Here is a 20,512-nt window from a genome sequence, read left to right as displayed (position 1 = left end):
GGGCTGTCATCCCAAGAAACAACGAACAATCCTAGGTTCATCCACCTGATGCTGAGTGCGCACAAATTTGTCCAACAGAAACAGCCACACCCAGAATATCCTGCCGGAAGACGACGACTCCACAGGGAGCACGCATGGACAACATGGATGCGAACATGCCAGCCAAATCGATGCATCTGCCACCCTTTGCCGGGAAAGTTCAGAAATCAGAAACAGCACCATTCCAGCAGAAAGAAAAATGTATAGTGACATTGTGACGAACGGGCACCACAAGCTCCCGAGTATTCTCCTGATCCTGGAGGAATCTGAGGCACATTTGGATATTTCACCCATCAACCTGTAAAGAGTTACACACAGCAGCGTCCCGGACCAATACCCCGAACCATTTGCTAATTTTCAGTTGGGGGTTTTGTCCGTCTGGGCTTTCTCTGCTGCAAGAAATTAGTTTGTATTTACAGGGGTATTGTACAACATCATGTTAACATGGTGGGCATGACGGTGTCATCTTCTCGGCGTGGTGGCGAGGGCGAACCCGCCACGCTCGTACATCCGCTGGATCTCCTCCCGGTACTCGGTTAGTGACTTGTGTGGGAGTGCAGGCGTCAGCTCCACCACATCACCCATGCTGAGCTTCCTGTTCGGATCACTTATGGGCTTGTGGTTAACCCTCGGTCGCAGCTCCTCTTTTAGTGGGAAGCTGTAAGGGCTCCATCTTGGACTGTTGGCCCCGACTCGCTCCATTAGATCAACTACAGTCGAGTTTGCCGGGAGCTCTTGGACAGACATCTGAGTTGCAGATATAGTTGTCAGACATCAGAAATGAGATCACTTCTGCTGTTGCAGGAATATTCTACCATTTGTATAATTTTCAAATGAGGTAACAAGACCTACCTTATCATGTTCAAGCATGATCACAAATATGGGACCTTCATGATTACACTGCCGGCTGTAAGAATAAGGGCAATCCTCTGAATGCAGGGGGAAAGGACATGGTGGCCTAACCCCAACAGAGCTGGCTAAAGCTGAGGGCCACTCTTTGCTCATTGCCTCGCATTGCCACGTGAGCACCCACCTTGCCCATTCAACCATTTGGAGCACAAAGGAGTGCCTGCAACCACCTTCTTTGTACCTCCAGTGTGCAGCAAATCCATATTCTGCCTGCAGATGCATTTCCTTTGTTCGGATCTGGATCTCAAATGGATGGACACCCTCACACATGATGACAGTGTGCAATGATCGATACCTGCAAGCAGTAAATTAGCAAATATCCCAGTAGAGGTTTTCAAAAATTGATCAAACTTTTGTTCTGCGTACCCATTCAGCTTTGGATGTGATATATAATCTTTGAATCTTCCAGTGACTCGAGGCCACAGTTTGTGGACAATGTCAAGTGCTCTATAACAATCTTGATCTGTCTCAACCACAAGCCGCAGGCCATGGATGTCATGGACATCATCCATTGTTAAGTTCTTCCTGCAGAAATCATAAGCATGGTTAATGGTAGGTATTGTGAATGCCAGCTGTATTAACTACTGAACTGCAGATAGTGTAACAAAAAGAACAGCGACATACTTTATCATCTTGGAGTATATACTGTACAGACTCTTGTGCCTCCCAGAAAGACTGTGATATGAAATACCTTCATCTCTGAGACCTTTATCCAGTTTATCAAGAGTAGACGTAAGGAGCGCTTCATCAAAAGACATCGCAAGTTTAGAGGAAAGCTCCTTGTGCTCCTCTGGATTCAAGTGTTTGAAGCAAATATTTTCCAACTGGTCTTTCCAGCTAGCAATTCCTAATCTGTTGGCCAACGGCACAAATATTTCCATAGTCTCTTTAGCAAACCTTTGCTGTTTAACCATAGGCAAAGCTTCTATCGTCTTCATATTGTGAAGACGATCTGCTAGCTTTATCAGAACAGCTCGTGCATCAGCCATAGCAAGAAACATGGTATGCAGGCGATCTGCTTCAACAGTCCTACTTGCAGTATTGTTATCCCGAGCAAGTTTGCTCAAATGGCTTAACTTCGAGACCTGAATAAATAAATATTAATTCATGAGCAGCAATAGCAACACAGTTTTTTTATTAACTGAATGTAATCAAAATTGGAAAAAAGATGGTACAATGTATTTGTGTAAAGAAAAAGAAACAATAGATTTATGTGTAGACATTTACAAAATTGTGTGACAAGGAATATGTGATTAACATATATTAGTATATAACATAACCAAATTTCTGCCAAATAGGAATCAGCAAACAAGCAACTCCTCACTTGTGGCTTCTTGTAGATATTGGTGGTCGGAGCTTTTGATTTGTGGTTGAATGATCAACGATGCTGACGGACTTTGGGGGCCATGCCACCGAAAACATTGAATACATGAAACAGGCCAGTTTCTTGCCTCAATTCTTGATAGGGAATTGAGAAAGTATGTCTAATTTGTAATATTATCAAAATAGAGACAGAGGTTTAAGAATGGAATAGTTGGGACTATTTCACTAAGAAATTTCATCACAAGTTGATTGCTATGGCCTATAGCTTATATACAAAAGTAGCTCAGTCAGGATAGAAGCTTCCAAGGTCAAGAAATTAGACTTGGCATCATTTGAGGACATTGTTTACTTAGTAGTAAAGCTATCCATATAAGCAAAAGGAGTCCATGACTCATTGACGTCTAAAGTTAAACAGGCTAATCTAGATAACTTGAATAACTAGAAGCAGATCTAGCCAAAACGTTCAGTAAAATACACTAATACAGGGGAAGTTATCCTCCCACCTAAAATAATGATAAAGTAAACAAAAAGTCCATACCCCTTCAACAAGATCGGCTACACCAGCACCGAACATCCGGAAGATATCATCATAGTCCATGAACGAGTCATCAATTGTGTCATGGAGAAGGCCAGCAGACACTACGGTTGCGTTTGCGCCAATTTTGGCCAGATGCACTGCAGTTTCCACACAATGCTGCAAGTATGGATCACCACTAGCCCGCTTCTGATCACATAAGCAAAGCAAAAGCCACAAGGTTTAACAGCAGCACAAAAATGCCAATCCAGCTTACTGCATCTTCTTGAGGATCCAAAATTTACCTGACCACGGTGTGCCCTCTCGGCCTCGAAGAAGGCCTTGACGACAAGCTCATCGCAGAAGATGCGGTGGCGAGCTTGGGCGCCGACGAGGAGTTCATGAGCATACGGTTCGCAGGGCGGCTCCGCCTCGGGGAGGTTCTCGTCAAGCTCGAAGGCCAGCTCGGCGGCGTCGACACCAGTGGCCGCGGGGACGCCCAGCGGCAGGCTGGTGACGGGCGCGTAGTCGATGCAGGAGCCCAGCGCGTTGCGCACGAAGCTGGAGAAGAGCCGGTCGCGCTCGCGGCCTGCGAGCCACGAGACGGACGGGCTCCTGGACGCCGGCGAGGAGGCCGGGCTGTGGAACAGCGACGCCGGGCTGCGGTGGAGGTTGTCCCGCAGCTTGAACGGCGACGCCGCCGGCGACGACTGGGGGTACGAGTAGCCCCCGCCGCCGAAGCCGGCGCCCGGGGCGAGCGCCGGCTCGTCGGATCTGTCGTGCCAGAGCGCGCCGAGCTCCTCGTGCGCCGTGGCGCGCGGCGCGGCGGACGGGGAGGAGAAGAGGCAGGACAGGCCCCCCGCGTGGCGGTGCGAGCCCGCCGCCGACGGGGGCGCCGCGGCCGCGCACGGCGCGGGGCCGCGCGAGCCCGCGTCGTGCTCCGGCGGCGCGTGGACTACGGCGCCCGGCGGGCTGGCGTACGCGGCTATCGCCGGCACGGACATGGTCGCCGGAAGCCGAGCAGGCCCTCAACCACCCACAACCCAGCCCCCCCGCCTCCAACCAGCAACCCCGAGCAGGCAAGCACTCAATCCCCGGCTCCAACTCCGACCCCGGGGGCCTCGATTCAATCCCACCAGCTCGCAGCTAAGCGGGGGCACGAACCGAATCAAGCAACTCGAGCTCCGGAGCGCGGGGGGCAATCGGACCTCCGGAGCACGAATCCGGCGTCGGAGCGCGGCGCTGGCGGGATTGCCCTGGCGAAACCGCGGGATTAAGAGGACGAGGGGGACGAACGCGACGCGGACACGGGAAGCGGGGGGGGGGGGGGGGGGGGGGCGGGGCGGTGCTCCTCCTCCTCCCTCCTGCCGCGCGTGTTTTTTGTGGGTCGCCTCCGCTGCGTGGTTTGTGAGGTGTGGATTTGGGGTGCGCGAGGAGAACAAGAATATGGGGCGGGGGGCCTCCACGCCAACAATAGCCGCGCGCGGGTGGGATGGCGAAAATGCCCCCCGTGACAGGCAGGCAGCCAGCCGGAATTCAGCTTATTTTACCTCATCCGCTTAGGCTATTTCCGGATAAGATCTGCTCCCTCGTTCCGGCGCGACACGGCAATCTAATCCACAGCTTACTCGTAGTCCACGCGGGCTGACAAGACTCAACTCGCCGAGACCGAGTGACACTAGGGGGGCAATGGCACTATGTAATCGTATAAGAAATCCACTAAGATTGTGAAAAGACTACCGCTAGATTCATTGTGTTCGGCTGGTGCTCCAGCCCTACAGTATTTCTTTCTCACATCATTCCAGCTCCAGCCTCCAGCTCCAGTCAGATAACAGTGTTTTTCTCTCACACCATTCCAGCTCCAGCCTCCAGCTCCGGCCTGCCGAACGCAGTGATTATAGGTTGTTGGAGACTACCAAGTTGTAAGTATCTCGGATTTGGATAGACGGTTAGATTACAATAATAATGTGACGGAATAGTGTACAATATGTAACAATCCACGAGCGCATCAATAGAACTTATATTGTTCAATCTATGTTGCATAACATTGTTTGTTTGGACACATTAGAGCTTAAGAATGTTGCCTTTTCATAGTTTCTAGTGGATCTTAACATAACCTAATACTAGGCAATTTTTTACTAGCTTCAGCTAGGACCTCCGATCCTGCAAGAAATTAGAAGCTCCAACCTTTCCACATCTTAAAGCAAAAGTTAAAAAAAAAGCCAGTACCGTTATAACACATTATTTAGTAATAACTATGCAATAAGCTACTATTAGAGTCCACTAGTTGAGGTGGCTTCTGATGTTGAGAATAGTAATGGTGACTAGTAATGCGGTTGGATGTCGGCAAGGCTAGGAGATAGGAAAAAATTCAGATGACTAAAAAACTTCTTAAAAGGTATAGGCATGTGATTATAATCTCATCGATTACAAAATACGGACCTATCTTTGTTCTTATACATTAATCCTATAATATTGATATGATATAAAAAATAACGAATTCTCTAATAACGGATCTAGAGGGATAGCCCTCAAAGGCAACTTCCTTAGAGGCGTAGGCATTGTTACCATCGTGTGGCAGAAAACGAGTGGTGAACCATATCAATGGTGAGAAGGATTTAGTTTAATGAATGAAACAACTTCTTATTTCACGATTATATATTAGTTAAAAAGTAATAAAATTGTAGCATGACGTTGATATCAAATAAGCCATATGAATTGTGTAACCACTAACAATAATAACTAATTAATTACTAGCACAATAGTCGTGGTCATGCAGAAATGGACGTGATGATTAAATGAATGACTCACTAGGATTCATTCAAATTTTGAAGTCTCGGTAACTGTGTACATCAAATTTCATCGTAACGAAATATAATGTATCTTTCCTCATAAATGTCATGCTATATTACCGAATTTATCTATATGACATGATTTATTGAGAATGGAAACTTGCATTAAGAACTACAACCATGACAGATTGCGAGTTAAGTTATACTTTATTCAAGATCAAGGATTAATCATCCGTACGTATTCCTAGTGCACTGTTCAATAAATAAATCTACATTGACCTAAGCCCTCCTGCAAAACTGCCGCATTCTTAAACAGTAGTCATGGCGGCACACTATAGTAATTTCTTGTTTAGTAGTAGTAGTTTCTTGTTTAGTAGGAGTAAGAAGGTAAAAGCGTGCCGCCATGAAGTTTCTTTTTTTTTTGAGAACAGAGCTTTCATTAATTTCCAGCAAGAGTACAATCGAAGCTGCTAGCATGACTAGCCAGTTCGGGATACAATCAATCCAAAAGAAAGCTCGTTCGGCGGCCGAGACTAAAGACGCACAAGCGTGCGCCACCGAATTCGCATCTCTACGAATCCATCTGTTACTGAAACTAGCAAAACTCTTGCCTAGCTCTAATATGTCGAAGCACAGACCCCCAATAGAGGATGTAAACGGCTACGGCCCCTGCAGAAAATTTGACAGAGCTTGACAATCAACTTCTAGAAGGATCTTGTTCAGGCCAAGCTCTGCCACAAGCTCAAGCCCCCTCCTTCGCCGCCAAGGCTTCTGCCGCCAAGGCATCAGGCATGAAGTTTCTTCGGAAAGCAAGAGCAAGGGCAGTGCAGGAACTGCAGGCGCGAGAAGATGATGGGCCGGTGCCTGATGGAGTGTTGCCTGCCAGAACGGTCGGGTTATTACCGGCGACCACCGTTGGCCAGGAAACGTGCACGGCCAGGCCGGCCTCCACGCCACGCCGCGCTCGTCACGCGCGCCTTCCGGCGAGCCGGCGCCACGTAGCCCCCGCGGACGTGTACGCGCCGGGGCGTGCAGGCCACACGTGCGAGGACGTACGTGTAACACAGCGACGAACGTACTCTCGTATGTACACGTGTAATAAATAGTACAAAAAATGCATATACTAATATATAAACATTAAATACGAAAAATGAATATATGGTTCAATATACAAAGGGTCACCCAAAATACGGCCTGGAACAGTAGTCAAAATAAACATACTTTTTAATAAAGTTCCACGCGTTGAGATTCATTCTAGTTTCTAGAAGGAAAAATTCTTCAACCAAAGCCATGGACATAGCTAGATCCGTCCAAGCCACCGGAGCCATCTGGCGACGAAATTTAAAACCCTGTTTTGCTGGGAATGCTGAAGCACAGATATATGATCATTGACAAGGATCTAGCTGTACCCCACGGCCCCACATAGGTACCTAACATCACTCGACACGTCAGCTGCAACTCGGCAAGCTAGCTGATTTCCCGGCCCTTCTAGAAACAGCCTAGTAGAGCTCTCACAACTACTCGCAAATTGCGGCGTGTACCTGTTAAAATCGTTCCAGCCGTTGTTTAGTTGCGAAATTCAAAATTTCAAATCTATCACATCAAAAAAAAACTTACATATATAATCTATTAAATTTAGACGAAACAAAAAATAAATTGCATAGTTTGTTTGTAAATAGCAATACAAATCTAATGAGTCTAATTATATTATGATTAGACACTAAATTGCTACAGTAATTGCTATAATACACATGCTCTATTGATGAATTAATTAGGCTCATTAGATTCGTCTCGTAGTTTACATACCAGTTTTATGATTAGTCTATATTTAGTACTTTAAATGTGCAAAAATTCTATTTTTACAACTTTACACAAGCAACTAAACGAGTTGCGCCTGCCCATATGATGCGTTGGTCCTACCTATATTATTCTGGCCATGTCTGTCTCTGCAATAACCTACCAATATTTTCCTCTCACGCCAAATCAGCCAGCCAGCCAGCAGTGTTTTTCTCTCACGCCAAATCAGCCAGCCGAACAACACTGACAGCGCCCGCTCCGACCCCGGAAACCACGTGAAAATCGCTCGCCCGCCGCTCGCGCTCCGCGCATGATTGGGTCCGGCCGTCGCCGTCGTCGAGCCTTCTCGTCGCCGCGGCTTCTCAAACTCAAACCCTTTCGCTTGCGTCGTCAGGGGGCTCGCGGTCGCGGCAGAGGTTTCGGCACGCAAAGCGGCATCGTCGCCGAGCCCTGAACATGTGGACGAGCTGAATAGTTTATCCGACAATTGCCGTCGCCTGAATAATGGCGTAGCTGATAAGCCCCCTAGGGGCAACGCACATGGACGCACGCATGGTCGGTGCGTCGATTTTGGAGCACGGCACGACTGCACGAATTAGTGATCAGCAAAGCTATCTAGGTTCTTTGTTTACCGTACGTAAAGCAACCAACAAAGAGTTCACTCATTCACGTATAAAGCAACAACAAAGAGTTCCGCTCATTCACTGTACTTTGCGCGTGAAAATGTTCCCCCGGAGATGCTTCAACAAAGCTCCTGGCCAGGAGCAAGAGCAACAGATTTTGTATCGAAGCATCGAGTACAGCAACAAGCCTACAACGATATTCAGAACGTATCGGATGTCACCATTTGTACTAATAGTGACCAAAACAAGCATGAACGGCCCCATATTAAAAAAACAGAGCATGAACGACCAATTTCAACGTACAGATCAGCAACCACATGGATCGGCAGTGCATGATTATCTCTAATTTGTATTTGAGGAATGTTGAGTACTCTATCCTGCTTGTGATGAGTGAATTGTCAACCGTGCGGTGTGATCGTACGCTTGGTCTTTGGGTTGCAGGTACACGGGCGTCGAGTGTCGACGGAGAGTTGCCGTCGAGGAGCTCGTGCCGGGTGGCAGCTGTGGCGTCCACTCCTGGATCGAGGGCGCAAGCGGCGACGGAAGGCGGGTTTTTTGTTTTGCGCCACAAAACCAAGGAGGCGGACGGCGGTTGAAGACGCCAAGTCGTGGAGGCACAGGCATCCGTCTCGGGACTGACGGAGGCGACGGGCGTTGACGGCGTCTAGGGCCTCGCTGCGGGCGAGGAGGTGACGGGCGTCGGGCGGCGTCTAGGGCCATCAGAAGGCCGAGGCGGGAACGACATCTAGGGCCACGGCGTGGAGGCGGGAATCTTCCCGCGCGTGGAGTTTTGGCGGTTTTCTCAAAACCGGCCACCTACCCGGGTTTCGCGGACCCTCCAAAACCGCGAACCGGATCTTCATCCACACGGTGGTATCGCGGAGAAGACTTCGACTCGAAGAAAGAATCTCGACCGTCGGATGAGTCCTTGTATCTTTTTCCGGTTTTGCCCCTACGGGCTTTCTAGTGTCTATTTGAGTCTAGGGGTAGTTTAGTCTTTTGGGTTGAGAGTTGTTGGGGTTAAAAACCCCCTCACCCCCTCTCCCTCTCTGGCTCTCCTTTTTCCCTGGCCCCTTGCGCAAGAACAGAGCGCTCCTCTCTCTGGCGCCCTTCTCTTCCTCTCAGTTCTCTCCCTCTTCCCTCTAGGAAATAGAGGTATGGATTGTTGAGAATTTTTGTACTGAGATTTATTGGGAAAGGAGGCCCTTCCCTCCTTGTGCCCACCGGGGTTTTGACTTTGATTCAATTTCGTTCATCTTGTGTCTCTTTTGGTTGAAATTTGATTTTCCTATGTCAATTCATGAGCACGAGATGATGGGCTACTTCTTGATGACTTCGTGACTCCTTGGGAGTGATCCTAATCCTTCTAGCATAGTGCTACAAACCACGGAATCACGAGTCCTCACGAATCTAAGTTTCTGCGTTCTTGAGTAAACCCCATTTTTGCTCAGATTTCTTTCGATTCCTCTCAATCCGTGAGGACTTTCGTTGAGATCTTTTGGGATGTGTTCTTGAAGTCATCATCTTTATCACCCCAAAATTTGAGCTCCTTTGGACTTGATTTGATCATCAAATCATCAAGTTTTTCAAGGATCGCGGGCTGGAAAAACTCTGTTCTGCTCGGGCAGGATTTTTCGTTATCGCCGGTTGAACCGACGCATATATTCCCTTGCGTCGGATCAACCGGTGAGTGTAGTTTTTCACGTGTTAGGGTTTTTGGGGTTTTCTGTGGTTGCACCGGTGCATCAAACTCTACATGCATCGGATCAACCGGTACTACTACTGGATTTGCTGTTTCGCTCGTTCAACCGGCGTATAGATTTTTCTAGACGTCGGTTAAACCGGTGCTCAGAATTTTTTCGATTTGCTACTCCTCTGGACAACTACACCGGTGCTTTGGTTTTGCTAGTGTCGGTTTAACCGGTGCTCGTTAAGCACGTTTTGAGGCGTCTCTGGACAACTGCACTGACGATTAGAGTTGATTTTGTCGGATCATCCGGTGAATCACCGCCGGTTGAACCGACGCCTGGTGAATCTCTACGTCGGATCATCCGGTGATCGCTTTTCTCTGTTGCCGGCTCTGATCGTTGGTTGAACCAACGCTGTTCAAATTTGTGCGTCGGATCAACCGGTGAATTATACCGTGCTGTTTCTTGTGTTGTTTCTTCGCGTACGCTTCCGCGTTACTTCTCGCTTGTTTCTAGTGCTGTGTTGTGTTTGTGTAGCTCCTCTATAGCTATTCAACACTTCACCTAGGACTTGAGGTTTGGGTGCAAACTTGAGACCTCACGCCGAGTTTTCGTTTGCAAGAATTTTCAATAGGCTCCCATTCACCCCGCTCTGATCGCCTTTTCGGTCCCTCGGTATCAGAGTTCCCGAGAGGACTGGATGATCGTCCACCTTAAATAGTTGTACTAACTAGACTAAGTAACGACTGCCAGTCCAATTTCCGAACAACAATAGTCATACACTGACGCGAATACAACAGTTACTTACACAGTTACACTAGAAAAGGAGCCTCTATATAGTTACAACAAATCAAGCTCTTGGTAAAAGCTGATCTACTGCCGCTTGGAGTTTCCTATCAGCAGCATAAGAACTCTTCAGTAAAACCTAACAAAGTACTAGCAATTACAGTATATATTGACTTTAATCATTCGATCAGCTACTGGCTATAGCTGCGCTGCAAGGATCTCATTCCACGTATCTGGTACACCGGGAAGGCACCAGTGCAAGCAATCTTGAACGCCCGGCGTGGCCATGATACTGTAACGTGATATATGCCCCTCGTCCCTAAGACGTGACAGGGCAGTGACATCCAGCAGCCTGATCCTGGTTCCCCTCACCGCACCCTCAGCATCTGTGTCTTCAGAATGGTTCAAGCGAATGCCGCTTCCTTTGGCCAGAGGATTTGTGTTATCACATCGGCCACCAGTGTTCCAATCCCCATTAAAGAAGTGCCGAGGTGATATTGACCTGTAGAACACCTTCAGCTGGGGGTGGTGAGGGAGCTGAGCGTCCAACCACTTGATGACACTATGGATGGTGAAATTTTTGGCCTTCCAGATGACAGCAATGTTCCAGTTATTGTTTGGTGCTCCACCAAGATACATCTCCCACTTGTTCGCCCTTAGCTTCCCTCGATTCCAGTGGTGTCCAGTGTTAAGAATCAGAACATGAAACCTGTGCAGGTTGTTCTTCAGAAAAGCAGGAGGTCGGTCAAGGTGCATGGCATAACTGGTGGCATGATCTGATGGATTCAGAGGCTCCAAATCACAAAGTGTTGATGACCAATGGTATAAAATTGTTGTATTGGTGCTCGGAAACCGATAGGCCCAACCGTCTGGTCTTTTTGCACCAAGTGCTAACACAAAGCCATATTCCGCTCCAACATCTTCCACATCAGGCCTCTGCTTTCCCCCAGTAACCATACACATCATTGATTGAAACATCTGCCTCCCTAAAGAATCACCCACATAAGCAATGGTTTTATCCTGCATCCTGAAATATGTCCAAGTTAGTATTTTCCTATATTCACAGCCAAAGAGTGCAGTATATGCCATCTCCAAATTCATCTTAGACTGGCAATGATCATGTACCTCCTCAAGAACTGAGAGGCCTCAAACTCTGGCATCTCACAGGCTTCTGGCTGCCACCTAAATTTTTCATATGCAAAATCTGTGCGCTGGGTTAATCTGCAGGACCAACTCTCAGAAAGCCACTGTTTACAGCCAAACCCCGAGTATAGTGGTTTACGATTGTCAGAAACCCACTTTCCATTCCTGTAGTTACATTCTGTAGGATAGATGAAGCAAACATCAGATTCCTGTAGTTACATGCCAACTAATATACATTCCTGTAGTTACATGCCAACTAATATACATGTAGAGTGAACAGTAGATAAGATGAGGAATATCCTAGATGAAATAAATTCATTGTTTATCTAGCAGTACCACAGGTTAAGTAAATACCTTTCTTCTCAGGAGGCGGCAATTCCTTTTCATCTGCAACGTCAACAGAATAGCCTACCATAGTCAATGGTCGTGGTGCACCAGTAACTTGCTTTTCTACTTTAACTACTGATTGAGGCAATGGGTCCGCATTTGGAAAGTCTTCTTCTGAAGATGTATGCTGATCTACAAACTTTGAGTTAGCTGCAGAAATTTAAAAGAAAATGAGAATAGAAATTGATTTGATACAGAGAAATTTAAGAGAAAATGTTACTGTGTGCTTAAGATGACCTGGATTAGTCAAAACCAATGGATCTGGTTGAAGGATTCCAGAATCATAGTATGTGCCTTTCTCCCATTTCCAAAGAAGAAACAAAATAAAAAATGCAAGAATGACAAGCTTGAGCTGCTTGAACCGCAAACCATTAATACTTCCAAGCCTCATCCCTTTATTGATGTTCTGTAACATAAATAGTCTTCTCTTCAAGGTTGATGTGTGTAACCATCCATAAAAAGTAAGAAAAATGTTGGAAGTAAACCTGTTTCAGAAAAGGTAATGTTATAGGCATATTCCACAACATATTAACATGTAACATTTTGCAAAAGAAGTGTAAAGCTGCCAGTTATGCAAGAAAAAAAATCAATGACGGGAATTTCCGTTTGGCAATTTACTGAATTTTTGGCTGCCAACAATAATCAGGATAAAGCCTGCCTTGCACCTGCCAAATGACGGGTAAAAATCATGTTGCACCACAAACTTTATGGGGAAAAGGCCATTTTGTGAGACCTTTATCAATTAGTGACCCTTCCCACCATATGCTCGCTCCCAAAGCGCTTTGGAAGCCATCTAGTTCACTTTCAATTTGGGATGCAAAAGCTTTGATGCTTCTCCAATATCCTAAAAAGTTGAACCGAAAGCACTGGTACCATTCCCGAACAAAGAGATTAACAGTTTGGTCCAATGAATCAAGATAACCCACAGACTGAGGTTGCGAGTGCAGATCAAATCATGCAATTAAACACGCTACTAATGCTACAAGATCTCTAGAAGCACAAAATCTAGGCAAGTTATAACTGCAGCATCAATGCAGAAAATCATCAACTAAGTAAGCAGCCCTTTCCATCTTAACCTCGGGCAGTGCAAATCCTAATTCAGATCCCAGTAGCTGCCGTTTGAATCCTTGCATCCGGTGAAGAAACCCCGTTCGTCGAAAATCTCAAACGAGCTCATACAATCTGCCGCTGCAGGGGATCGCGCCCAAACCGAATCCAACGGGAAAGGGAAGTAACAGAGCGAGAATTTCGCTTCCATATCCGGCCGCCAGATCCCAACCTCACGGGTATTGGAACCACACGCATCCCTGGAAAACGAGGGCGAGAATAACCGCGCAGGAAACTACCTGAGCGCAAGGAGCGGGGGGCGCGGGAGAGGGGGGAACTCACCGGCCGCCGAATCGGGGCCTCTGTCGCGGCCGCTCGTCGCCAAACCGAGCCTCCACCGCCGCGGATTCGTCGCGAGGAGACGGAGCGCCCGCCGCCGCCCGCCGCCTGGCTGTTCGATGAGATCAAGAGAAATGAAAAAAAAAAAGCATCAGGCTGCCAATAAAGAAAGAGTTGAGGAGGGTCAGGGGGTAGGGGAGACGCTCCGTACTCACCGTACCTCAGACCGGGGTCTCTCGCCTCCCCACGCTGGATCGAGCGTACCTCAGGCCGGGGTCTCCCTCCTCTCCCCGCTAGACTACTCCATGGAGCGGCTCTGTTCCCGGGCCCGGCGGCCGCTCGCTCGGCTCGGGGGGAGGGAGGGCGACGGTTGTCCGACGAGGGTAACGGCGAACAATTAATTACCGGAGGTGGGGCGGGTCCGCGGGTGTGTGGCGTGCCGCTGTTCTCAGCCAGGCCAGCAGAGCGCAGCAACTGCAACGCTGTTTTACTGTGGAGGGTTAACCGAGTTCATTTATGACGGAGGAGCACGGCGGGCGTGGTGGCAAGAATCTTGCGAATGACGCTGTGGCTCAGTGGTAGCGCTCGCGGTTGCGAGGCTGCCCGCCTGCGTTCGATCTCCGTGATCCCAACGCTGGTGTCGCACCGGGTGTTTGAGATCTGTGTGTGAGTGTGCCTGTGTATGGAGGTGTACGTGTGTTAGTAAGTATGGCATGTTTCGAGACTACTCGGGCAGCATCATTTGTATTGAGTCTGGTCAGCATGGGCGTTCAAAATCTTACATGACTCCTCATTGTTTCTGGGTGTTTTCAAAAAAAAAAATCTTGCACAGGAAGCATACATTCCGCCATTCGGGTGGATGAATGATGGATCCATCCACCCATCCACGCGCCGAAGTCGTGTTGATGAGTTGTTGAGCAGCGACACGGCCCGTTACACTTCGAGGCCCTAGGAGCAGGGCCGGCCCCGTTAAATTGTTTTTGACCCAATTTTCATGGCACAATTATGATGAAATTATTATAATAGGCTAATCATTACATCCTTGATCTACAATAAAAATTTTATTCTCATTGGTTCAGGCATGGCACACCTGAGTTATAGATTTATCTAGGTTTTGTCTAGGTTGGTAAACCAAGATAAATATATTGATAAATCTAGATAAGTCTATAACTCAAGCATGCATGATCCAATGAGTATGAAATTTTTATTACAGCTCAAGAATATAATAATTAGCCCACCATAAAATTTTCACCATAATTGAACCACATAAACTTTAGCTATGAATTAATTACAAATAAGTATATATCTAAAGTTACAGAAAAAAATTTGTGCTAAAGTATACCATATTATATATTCATTGCATAGGTCTAGTCATATGGAGTCCAAGAAAAATTGATTTTCCATTTTATCAGATTTATACAATTTACTATGATTTTTCAGATTCAACCAAAATAAATATAAAAGAAAAGGAGGAAAACCACTTATGGGGATATGTCCGGTGGAGTCCAAATGGATGATTTTGTGTTCTAGGAGGAAACGCAGACTCATCTCATAATTCAGGAAGGTAAAAAAAAGACTTTTTCTTATTTTTGGGCGTGGACGTGGCCCACTAAAAACGGACCAGCCCATCCATTTTTAAGGAATACAAACTTGGGTCCGAATATGTTCATCGACTTCGCGCTGAGCCGTTATCAATAAACGGTTTGCAGTTGCACTACAATATATGAATGCGATTCACTTCAACAAAAAATGTGTCATTTCCAATGTTGGGATGAGTACTTCAACGAGTCAATTCCCTCCATATCATTGAATTGAAAAATACAGTCCATCTTCTATGTGTAATTGGAAATTACCATATTCTTTCTATACCATCATTTATAAGTTTCCACCCCCTACATGTCATTGCCGTCAAAATACACTAATAAATCTGTTAAAGGGTATGGGTGAGGGCTGTTTGGGAGGAGGGTATTATTATCTTTTCCCTATACCCTTAGTATATTTTGATGGTAATGGTATGCAGGGAATGGAAAATTACATATGATGGCATAGAAGGGACATGATAATTTCCAAAATAGCAGAGGGAATTGACGCTACTCGAACCCCGTTCTAGTAAGACGACTTATGTGAATCTGACTTTTCTTACAGTGCCGCTCAAAACTACTACCACTACTTGCAAGCCCATTATGTTCGCCTTGCGGACGGAGTTTTGAACCTGCAATGCACTCCATTTTCTTATGGGAAATGACAAATTGTTAATTGGGCGTAGACGTGGCCCACTGAGAAACGGAGCAGACCTTTGGACGGCAGGCCCACCTATCGCTCGTTTTTAAAAGTGTATGTACGTAGGCCAAACTTTGGGCCCAAATTGGCTTGGGCGCATGTGAGAAAATTGGGATTCTGCCCTTATGAGGAGTGGGCTTCGTCAAAATGCCATCTTGCAATTGAGCTTCGCTCGTTTGCCCTCCTATATTGTGCCAACACACTGAGGATGCCATTATAAATTTTTCTTCCACTGTTGCCCCTCCTTATCTCTTTTGACTGCAGAAGGATATAACGGAGTTCTTCTCCTCCGTTTTTTTCCATTCTCCCGAACGGATCGGGATCGGGAGGGAGGGACGCTGCACAGCGTCACCCCCGAGGGACGCCCCACCCAAGGGAAGGTCCACGCCGCCGGTGAGCACCCGCCCCAGCCCAGCTCGACGCCCCTGCCTGCTCGGTGCTGCGCACCGCCGGCCCAGTGCTCGGCGCTCGCCCCCCGCCCGACTCGCCCCCATTCTGCTCCCCGCCCTCAACCACGCGCTCTCGCGCTGCACTGCACTGCGCTCCCGCTCCGGCCGCCCCGACGCTACACTGCACTGCGCGCCTGCTCCGCCCATCGGCAGCGTGGAGCTGAGCTGGGGGCGGCGTTGTGCAGCGCCCCTTCCTCCTCCCGATCCGTTCGGAGTAACGGAGAAGAACGGAGAAGAAGGCCTCCGTTCAGACCTTAAGCAGTCAAAATGGATAAAAGAGGGGCAATAGTGGTAGAAAAAATTTTAATAGCATCCTCAGCGTGTTGGCACGATGTAGGAGGGCAAATGGGCGAAGCTCAATTGCGGGATGACATTCTGGCGAAGCCCACTCCTCATAAGGGCAGAATCCCAATTTTCTCTGCCCATGTATGTGCATCAACTTTGCAAGCATGGCGGCATGGCTCCATAAACAGTTGCATACTTGCATTCTAAATATGGCAATGAACAGCCGAGCTCTGTTCAAGATAGACAATTGACAAATAGAGAATGTGGCTTTTCTTTTTTTTTTTGAAAAACTGGCAGGAGCACTGCCAAATCATATAAGGAGGAGAAGCAAAGGTTCATACAAATAGAGAATGTGGCTTTTCTCAGCTGCCGCTCAAAACTAATACACCAAAAAAATGTTTCCCCCCTTCCTCTATGCAGTGAACTACTAAAAGGGTTAAGTTCTAGTTTCCAAGTGACTGTATGCTTTTTTATAATTACATAAATAAAGAATAAACAGCTTCTCCTCTTGGACTGTAACAATCCACAGGTCAGGTCATATTGTTATGTTATACTTCAATAATCAGCACCTAACCAACTCGTAGATTGTTGCAATCTGCCGGCTGCTTTTTACATGAACTGCGGCTTTCAGACAGTTTACATCCATCAACGACCCTATATACTCCCTGTTCCCCAATCTGCCAATCCTCAGATTGCATCGTTGGCATGTCTTCGTTTCCCGATACAACCATCTAAGTGAGCTCTCCAGTCTCCCCCCTGTACAACACACTGCTGTCCGGGAACATCACCCGTTGCCACTTGCCAGTTTGCCATGGATCTTCCGGCAAACTTCCATGGATCCGGCAGCGGTGCGTACGTGCAGATCGTTGCAGGCAGCTGCCATGGATCTTCCGTCCAACCGCTCGCTGCAACGATGCCGCTGCCAGGTTATGGGCACGTGCGGTAGTTGCTGCGATGCTGCTACTCGCCACCTTGTCCCCGTGCGCATGGGATCCGGGTTCAGACAGAGACAGCGGATGATCCTGTGATCCTGTCTGCCAGAGTGTGAGTGCCGATCGGATGCTGCTGCTCCGTTCTTGCTTTAACGAGTGTGCAGAATGCAGATGCGGGTCCTCTCCTACCGGGCTCTGCTGGAAAGGGGAGCAAATCTTTTGGAATTCAGGCAAATGTGAAGACATGAGGTTTGCCTGACTCTCGCATTTCCTTTTGGGTTCAGTTAACAAAACTGTGCCTTTCTGAGTTGTTATCTGAACATAACAAAATGTAGGCATGCAGTAGACGTTGTTTGCTTAGCTAGCTGACTTCTTCTGCCTCCAGCTTCACACCGGAACACAGATAAACAAGCAACACACTCTGCAGAATGCGCATGGGATTGGATCAGTGTTCAGAGTTCAGACAGTGACAGCGGATGATCCTGTCTGCCAGACTGTGAGCGCGGATGCTGCCCTGTTCATTCCCTCATAGGCATAGCAAGGCTAATGGCACACACCCATGACCGCTGCAAGGAGATATTCTAGTGGTGGACCCACACTTATTTAATGTAGAGCAGAGACCATCAGCCAATAGCATGTGCGGCACAGCTTCCCCGCCCGCTTGAGCGGGCGTTTCACTAGTCGCCTGCTCTCTTCTCTCTCATACTTTCCTTTTTTTCACATAGGATCTCGGCCAGCTCTCAATCCTTTACAATACTTGCTCTCATGAGTGCAGACTGCAGAAGATGCTCTCCTACTGCACTCTGTATGAAGAGGAGCCGATTGCAAATTGTTCGGTTAGTAGCTAGTAGCAATGTACCGAACCTTATATGCTTTCTATAAAAGGCGGGTGAAGTATGAACCCTTTATCAAAAAAAAAAAAGCTAGTAGCAACAAATCAGGCGAATATGAAGACATGAGGTTTGCCTGACGCTTACATTTTCTTGTTTTTTTTTGAAAGAGATACAATTTCTTTTGTGTTCCGTTAACAAGCAAGAGACGTTGTTTGCTTAGCTAGCTGACTTACCTCCAGCTTCAAACCGGATCACAGATAAACAAGCAACAGGTTGATTGATGTTTTCAACCTCTATCCGCATGTTTTCAACAGCGTGCGTCGTCCCTTCACTCCACACGGGAAAACCACGGCCGCGTATTCTCTAAACTCTAAAGAAACCGCGGCCGGCCTCTGCAAAAGCAAGCAGCGTAAGGGCGATTAAACTAAGAACAGAAGGATTCCCTTTGGGCGATCTGGTCTTACTGTTCTTGCAAGCTGGTAGTTTAAAACTTGTAATTTGATACGTCGACTTTTGCTTCGTGCTGCTGCTTGGTCTAGGCGCCCAATTTTTTAGGGCGTGGATATAGTTGGTGACCAAATCACTATTGAAGTGCAGTTCAGATCACAAAAACATTGGAACCCAGATAAACAAGCAACAGGTTGATGTTTTCGACCTCTCTCGGCAGGTTTTCAACAGCTCCAAGGAAACCGCGGCCGGCCCCTGCAAAAGCAAGCAGCGCAAGGGCGATTAAACTAAGAATGCAACGATTCTCTTTGGCTGATTTGGTCTTACTTTTGCTTCGTGCTGCTGCTTGGTCTAGGCGCCCGATTTATTAGGGCCTGAATGTAGTTGGTGACCAAATCACTATAATGTTCAGATCACAAAAACATAGGCTTTGTTTTTAGAACTGTTTCCCTTTCTCTTTTGGATCTGGTGGTGTTTACTTTTGTAATAAGAGCTAGATTCTCTTGCGATATAGAGGCCGGGATATGACTATTCATTCCATTATTATCTAAAAAAAATAACAAAAGCATTGGAACGGACAAAGCTTTCCTTCAGGGCTCCAAATGTCTCATTCTAGTTTTATTTACTGTTCACATGACGAAACCGATGAGATCACCCACGCCACGCATACCTGCATTTGGATGGGGAAATGTCTAGTCTCCTTTTGTGTTGGAAAAAAATGCTGATTTTTTTTTGCATTGTCACTGTGTTATATTTGTTGATTTTCAGATTTGTGTCTTGAGCAATGCAAGGACGGCGTTTGTATCTCATCCCTCGCGAAAGCATGGTGTTGGTACACATGGCAATTGCATCAGGGTCTCATAATTTTCAAAAGGAGCAGAGTTTTTGACTTTATAAGTTCACGAGCGATTATGTCACCGTATTAATCATCCGTACTCCCATGTGATTGTAACAAAATTCTAACGAAATCTTCTTCTTGTCAACTCGCGACGTCATTGACGAGTAAGTTTGCCAAGTAACCTTGCCGGAGACTTGAGAGACAAGGAAGAGTTGGCCAACATGTCAGCGATGACATAGTTAAGAAACCTAGGGAGGAAATACAGAACAATTTGGAGATTTTGGACTTTGATCGCCTCAGCTCTCGACTCTTGTTCCTTTGCTTGATAAGGCAAGACTTATGAAAGCAGTGGTGCGTATTCCTTCCAAAAGAAAAATAAAAAGCATCATGCGTGTGATTCCCTGCCTCTCAACTTCTAATTTATTTAAGCACAGTGTATAGGAGTATAATCTGGAGGCAACACGCAACATATCTCTACGTGATTATTCAAATCATCAAATATATAGAGTAAAATGCACTGTCGGTACATGAATTTGTAGTGCTGTGTCAAATAGGTCCATAAACTTAGAAACCGGACATCTAGCCCCTCGAACTTGCGAACCCGTTCACCCCAGGTCCAGTCCGGTTTTGCATGGCTTGCATGGCACTGTGCGCCCGCGATTTGCTACAGTAAACCCGGATTTGCTACAGTTACCGCGGTTTTGTTTTTTCTTTTCTAATTTATTTCGGTTGAATCTTTGAAAAATCATAACTCTTCGATACAACATCGGATGAAGATGATTTTTATATCAAAATTGTAGCCCTCGACGAGATCTACAACTTTCTAGTTTTGAGTTTTTTCATTTAATAAATTTAAGTTGCTCAAAAAAATTATACAAAAGTACAGCACCATAATAATCACGTACTTCTGCTTGTCGCACTAGAAAATTAATATATTTTTCTATTTGTTGTCAAATGAAGACACTTTGTTTACCAAAATTTTAACACTTTTAACGATCTAGATTCTTGTAGTTTTGAGTTTTTACATTTAAAGTTGTTAAGATGTTGATAAAATAGTATAA

General features: G+C 46.6%; 2 protein-coding genes across 6 annotated transcripts; both read right to left on the bottom strand.

Annotated features, from left to right (window-relative positions):
* Window positions 1–296: 296 nt before the first annotated feature.
* Window positions 297–4,114, bottom strand: LOC120678515 (probable GTP diphosphokinase RSH2, chloroplastic). Its single transcript, XM_039959747.1, has 6 exons — window positions 3,091–4,114; window positions 2,810–2,995; window positions 1,573–2,033; window positions 1,315–1,473; window positions 892–1,243; window positions 297–786 (listed from the first exon to the last, which is right to left on the bottom strand). The coding sequence occupies exons 1-6, from the start codon at window positions 3,787–3,789 to the stop codon at window positions 502–504; spliced, it is 2,142 nt and encodes a 713-aa protein (XP_039815681.1). The 5' UTR covers window positions 3,790–4,114; the 3' UTR covers window positions 297–501.
* A 6,307-nt stretch (window positions 4,115–10,421) lies between these two features.
* LOC120678680 (protein trichome birefringence-like 14) lies at window positions 10,422–13,871 on the bottom strand. 5 transcript variants are annotated; one of them, XM_039959966.1, is made up of 7 exons: window positions 13,603–13,847; window positions 13,391–13,499; window positions 13,078–13,308; window positions 12,239–12,486; window positions 11,969–12,151; window positions 11,597–11,792; window positions 10,422–11,498 (listed from the first exon to the last, which is right to left on the bottom strand). In XM_039959966.1, the coding sequence occupies exons 4-7, from the start codon at window positions 12,414–12,416 to the stop codon at window positions 10,670–10,672; spliced, it is 1,386 nt and encodes a 461-aa protein (XP_039815900.1). In that variant the 5' UTR covers window positions 12,417–12,486; window positions 13,078–13,308; window positions 13,391–13,499; window positions 13,603–13,847; the 3' UTR covers window positions 10,422–10,669. The 5 variants fall into 5 exon arrangements, with proteins under 5 accessions (XP_039815900.1, XP_039815901.1, XP_039815898.1 ...); XM_039959967.1 differs by having other exon boundaries at window positions 13,608–13,847; XM_039959964.1 differs by lacking the exon at window positions 13,078–13,308 and having other exon boundaries at window positions 13,603–13,871.
* Between the last annotated feature and the right edge of the window lie 6,641 nt (window positions 13,872–20,512).

Source organism: Panicum virgatum, chromosome 6N (genome assembly GCF_016808335.1).
Source record: "Panicum virgatum strain AP13 chromosome 6N, P.virgatum_v5, whole genome shotgun sequence".
Classification (NCBI taxonomy): domain Eukaryota; kingdom Viridiplantae; phylum Streptophyta; class Magnoliopsida; order Poales; family Poaceae; genus Panicum; species Panicum virgatum.
The sequence above is the reverse complement of the archived record's forward strand: the minus strand, read 5'-3'. Positions and strand labels throughout refer to the sequence as shown.

Bases quoted from the DNA above. Each gene is read 5' to 3' on its own strand.
- LOC120678515 (XM_039959747.1), bottom strand. From the start codon at position 3,789: ATGTCCGTGCCGGCGATAGCCGCGTACGCCAGCCCGCCGGGCGCCGTA. The intron at 1,474-1,572 runs GTATGTCGCTGT...TGATTTCTGCAG, and splicing joins ATATACTCCAAGATGATAAA to GAAGAACTTAACAATGGATG. The intron at 1,244-1,314 runs GTACGCAGAACA...TACTGCTTGCAG, and splicing joins TCACATCCAAAGCTGAATGG to GTATCGATCATTGCACACTG.
- LOC120678680 (XM_039959964.1), bottom strand. From the start codon at position 12,416: ATGTTACAGAACATCAATAAAGGGATGAGGCTTGGAAGTATTAATGGT. The intron at 12,152-12,238 runs GTCATCTTAAGC...AAATTTCTGCAG, and splicing joins ATTGGTTTTGACTAATCCAG to CTAACTCAAAGTTTGTAGAT. The intron at 11,499-11,596 runs GTACATGATCAT...GACATATTTCAG, and splicing joins GCCTCTCAGTTCTTGAGGAG to GATGCAGGATAAAACCATTG.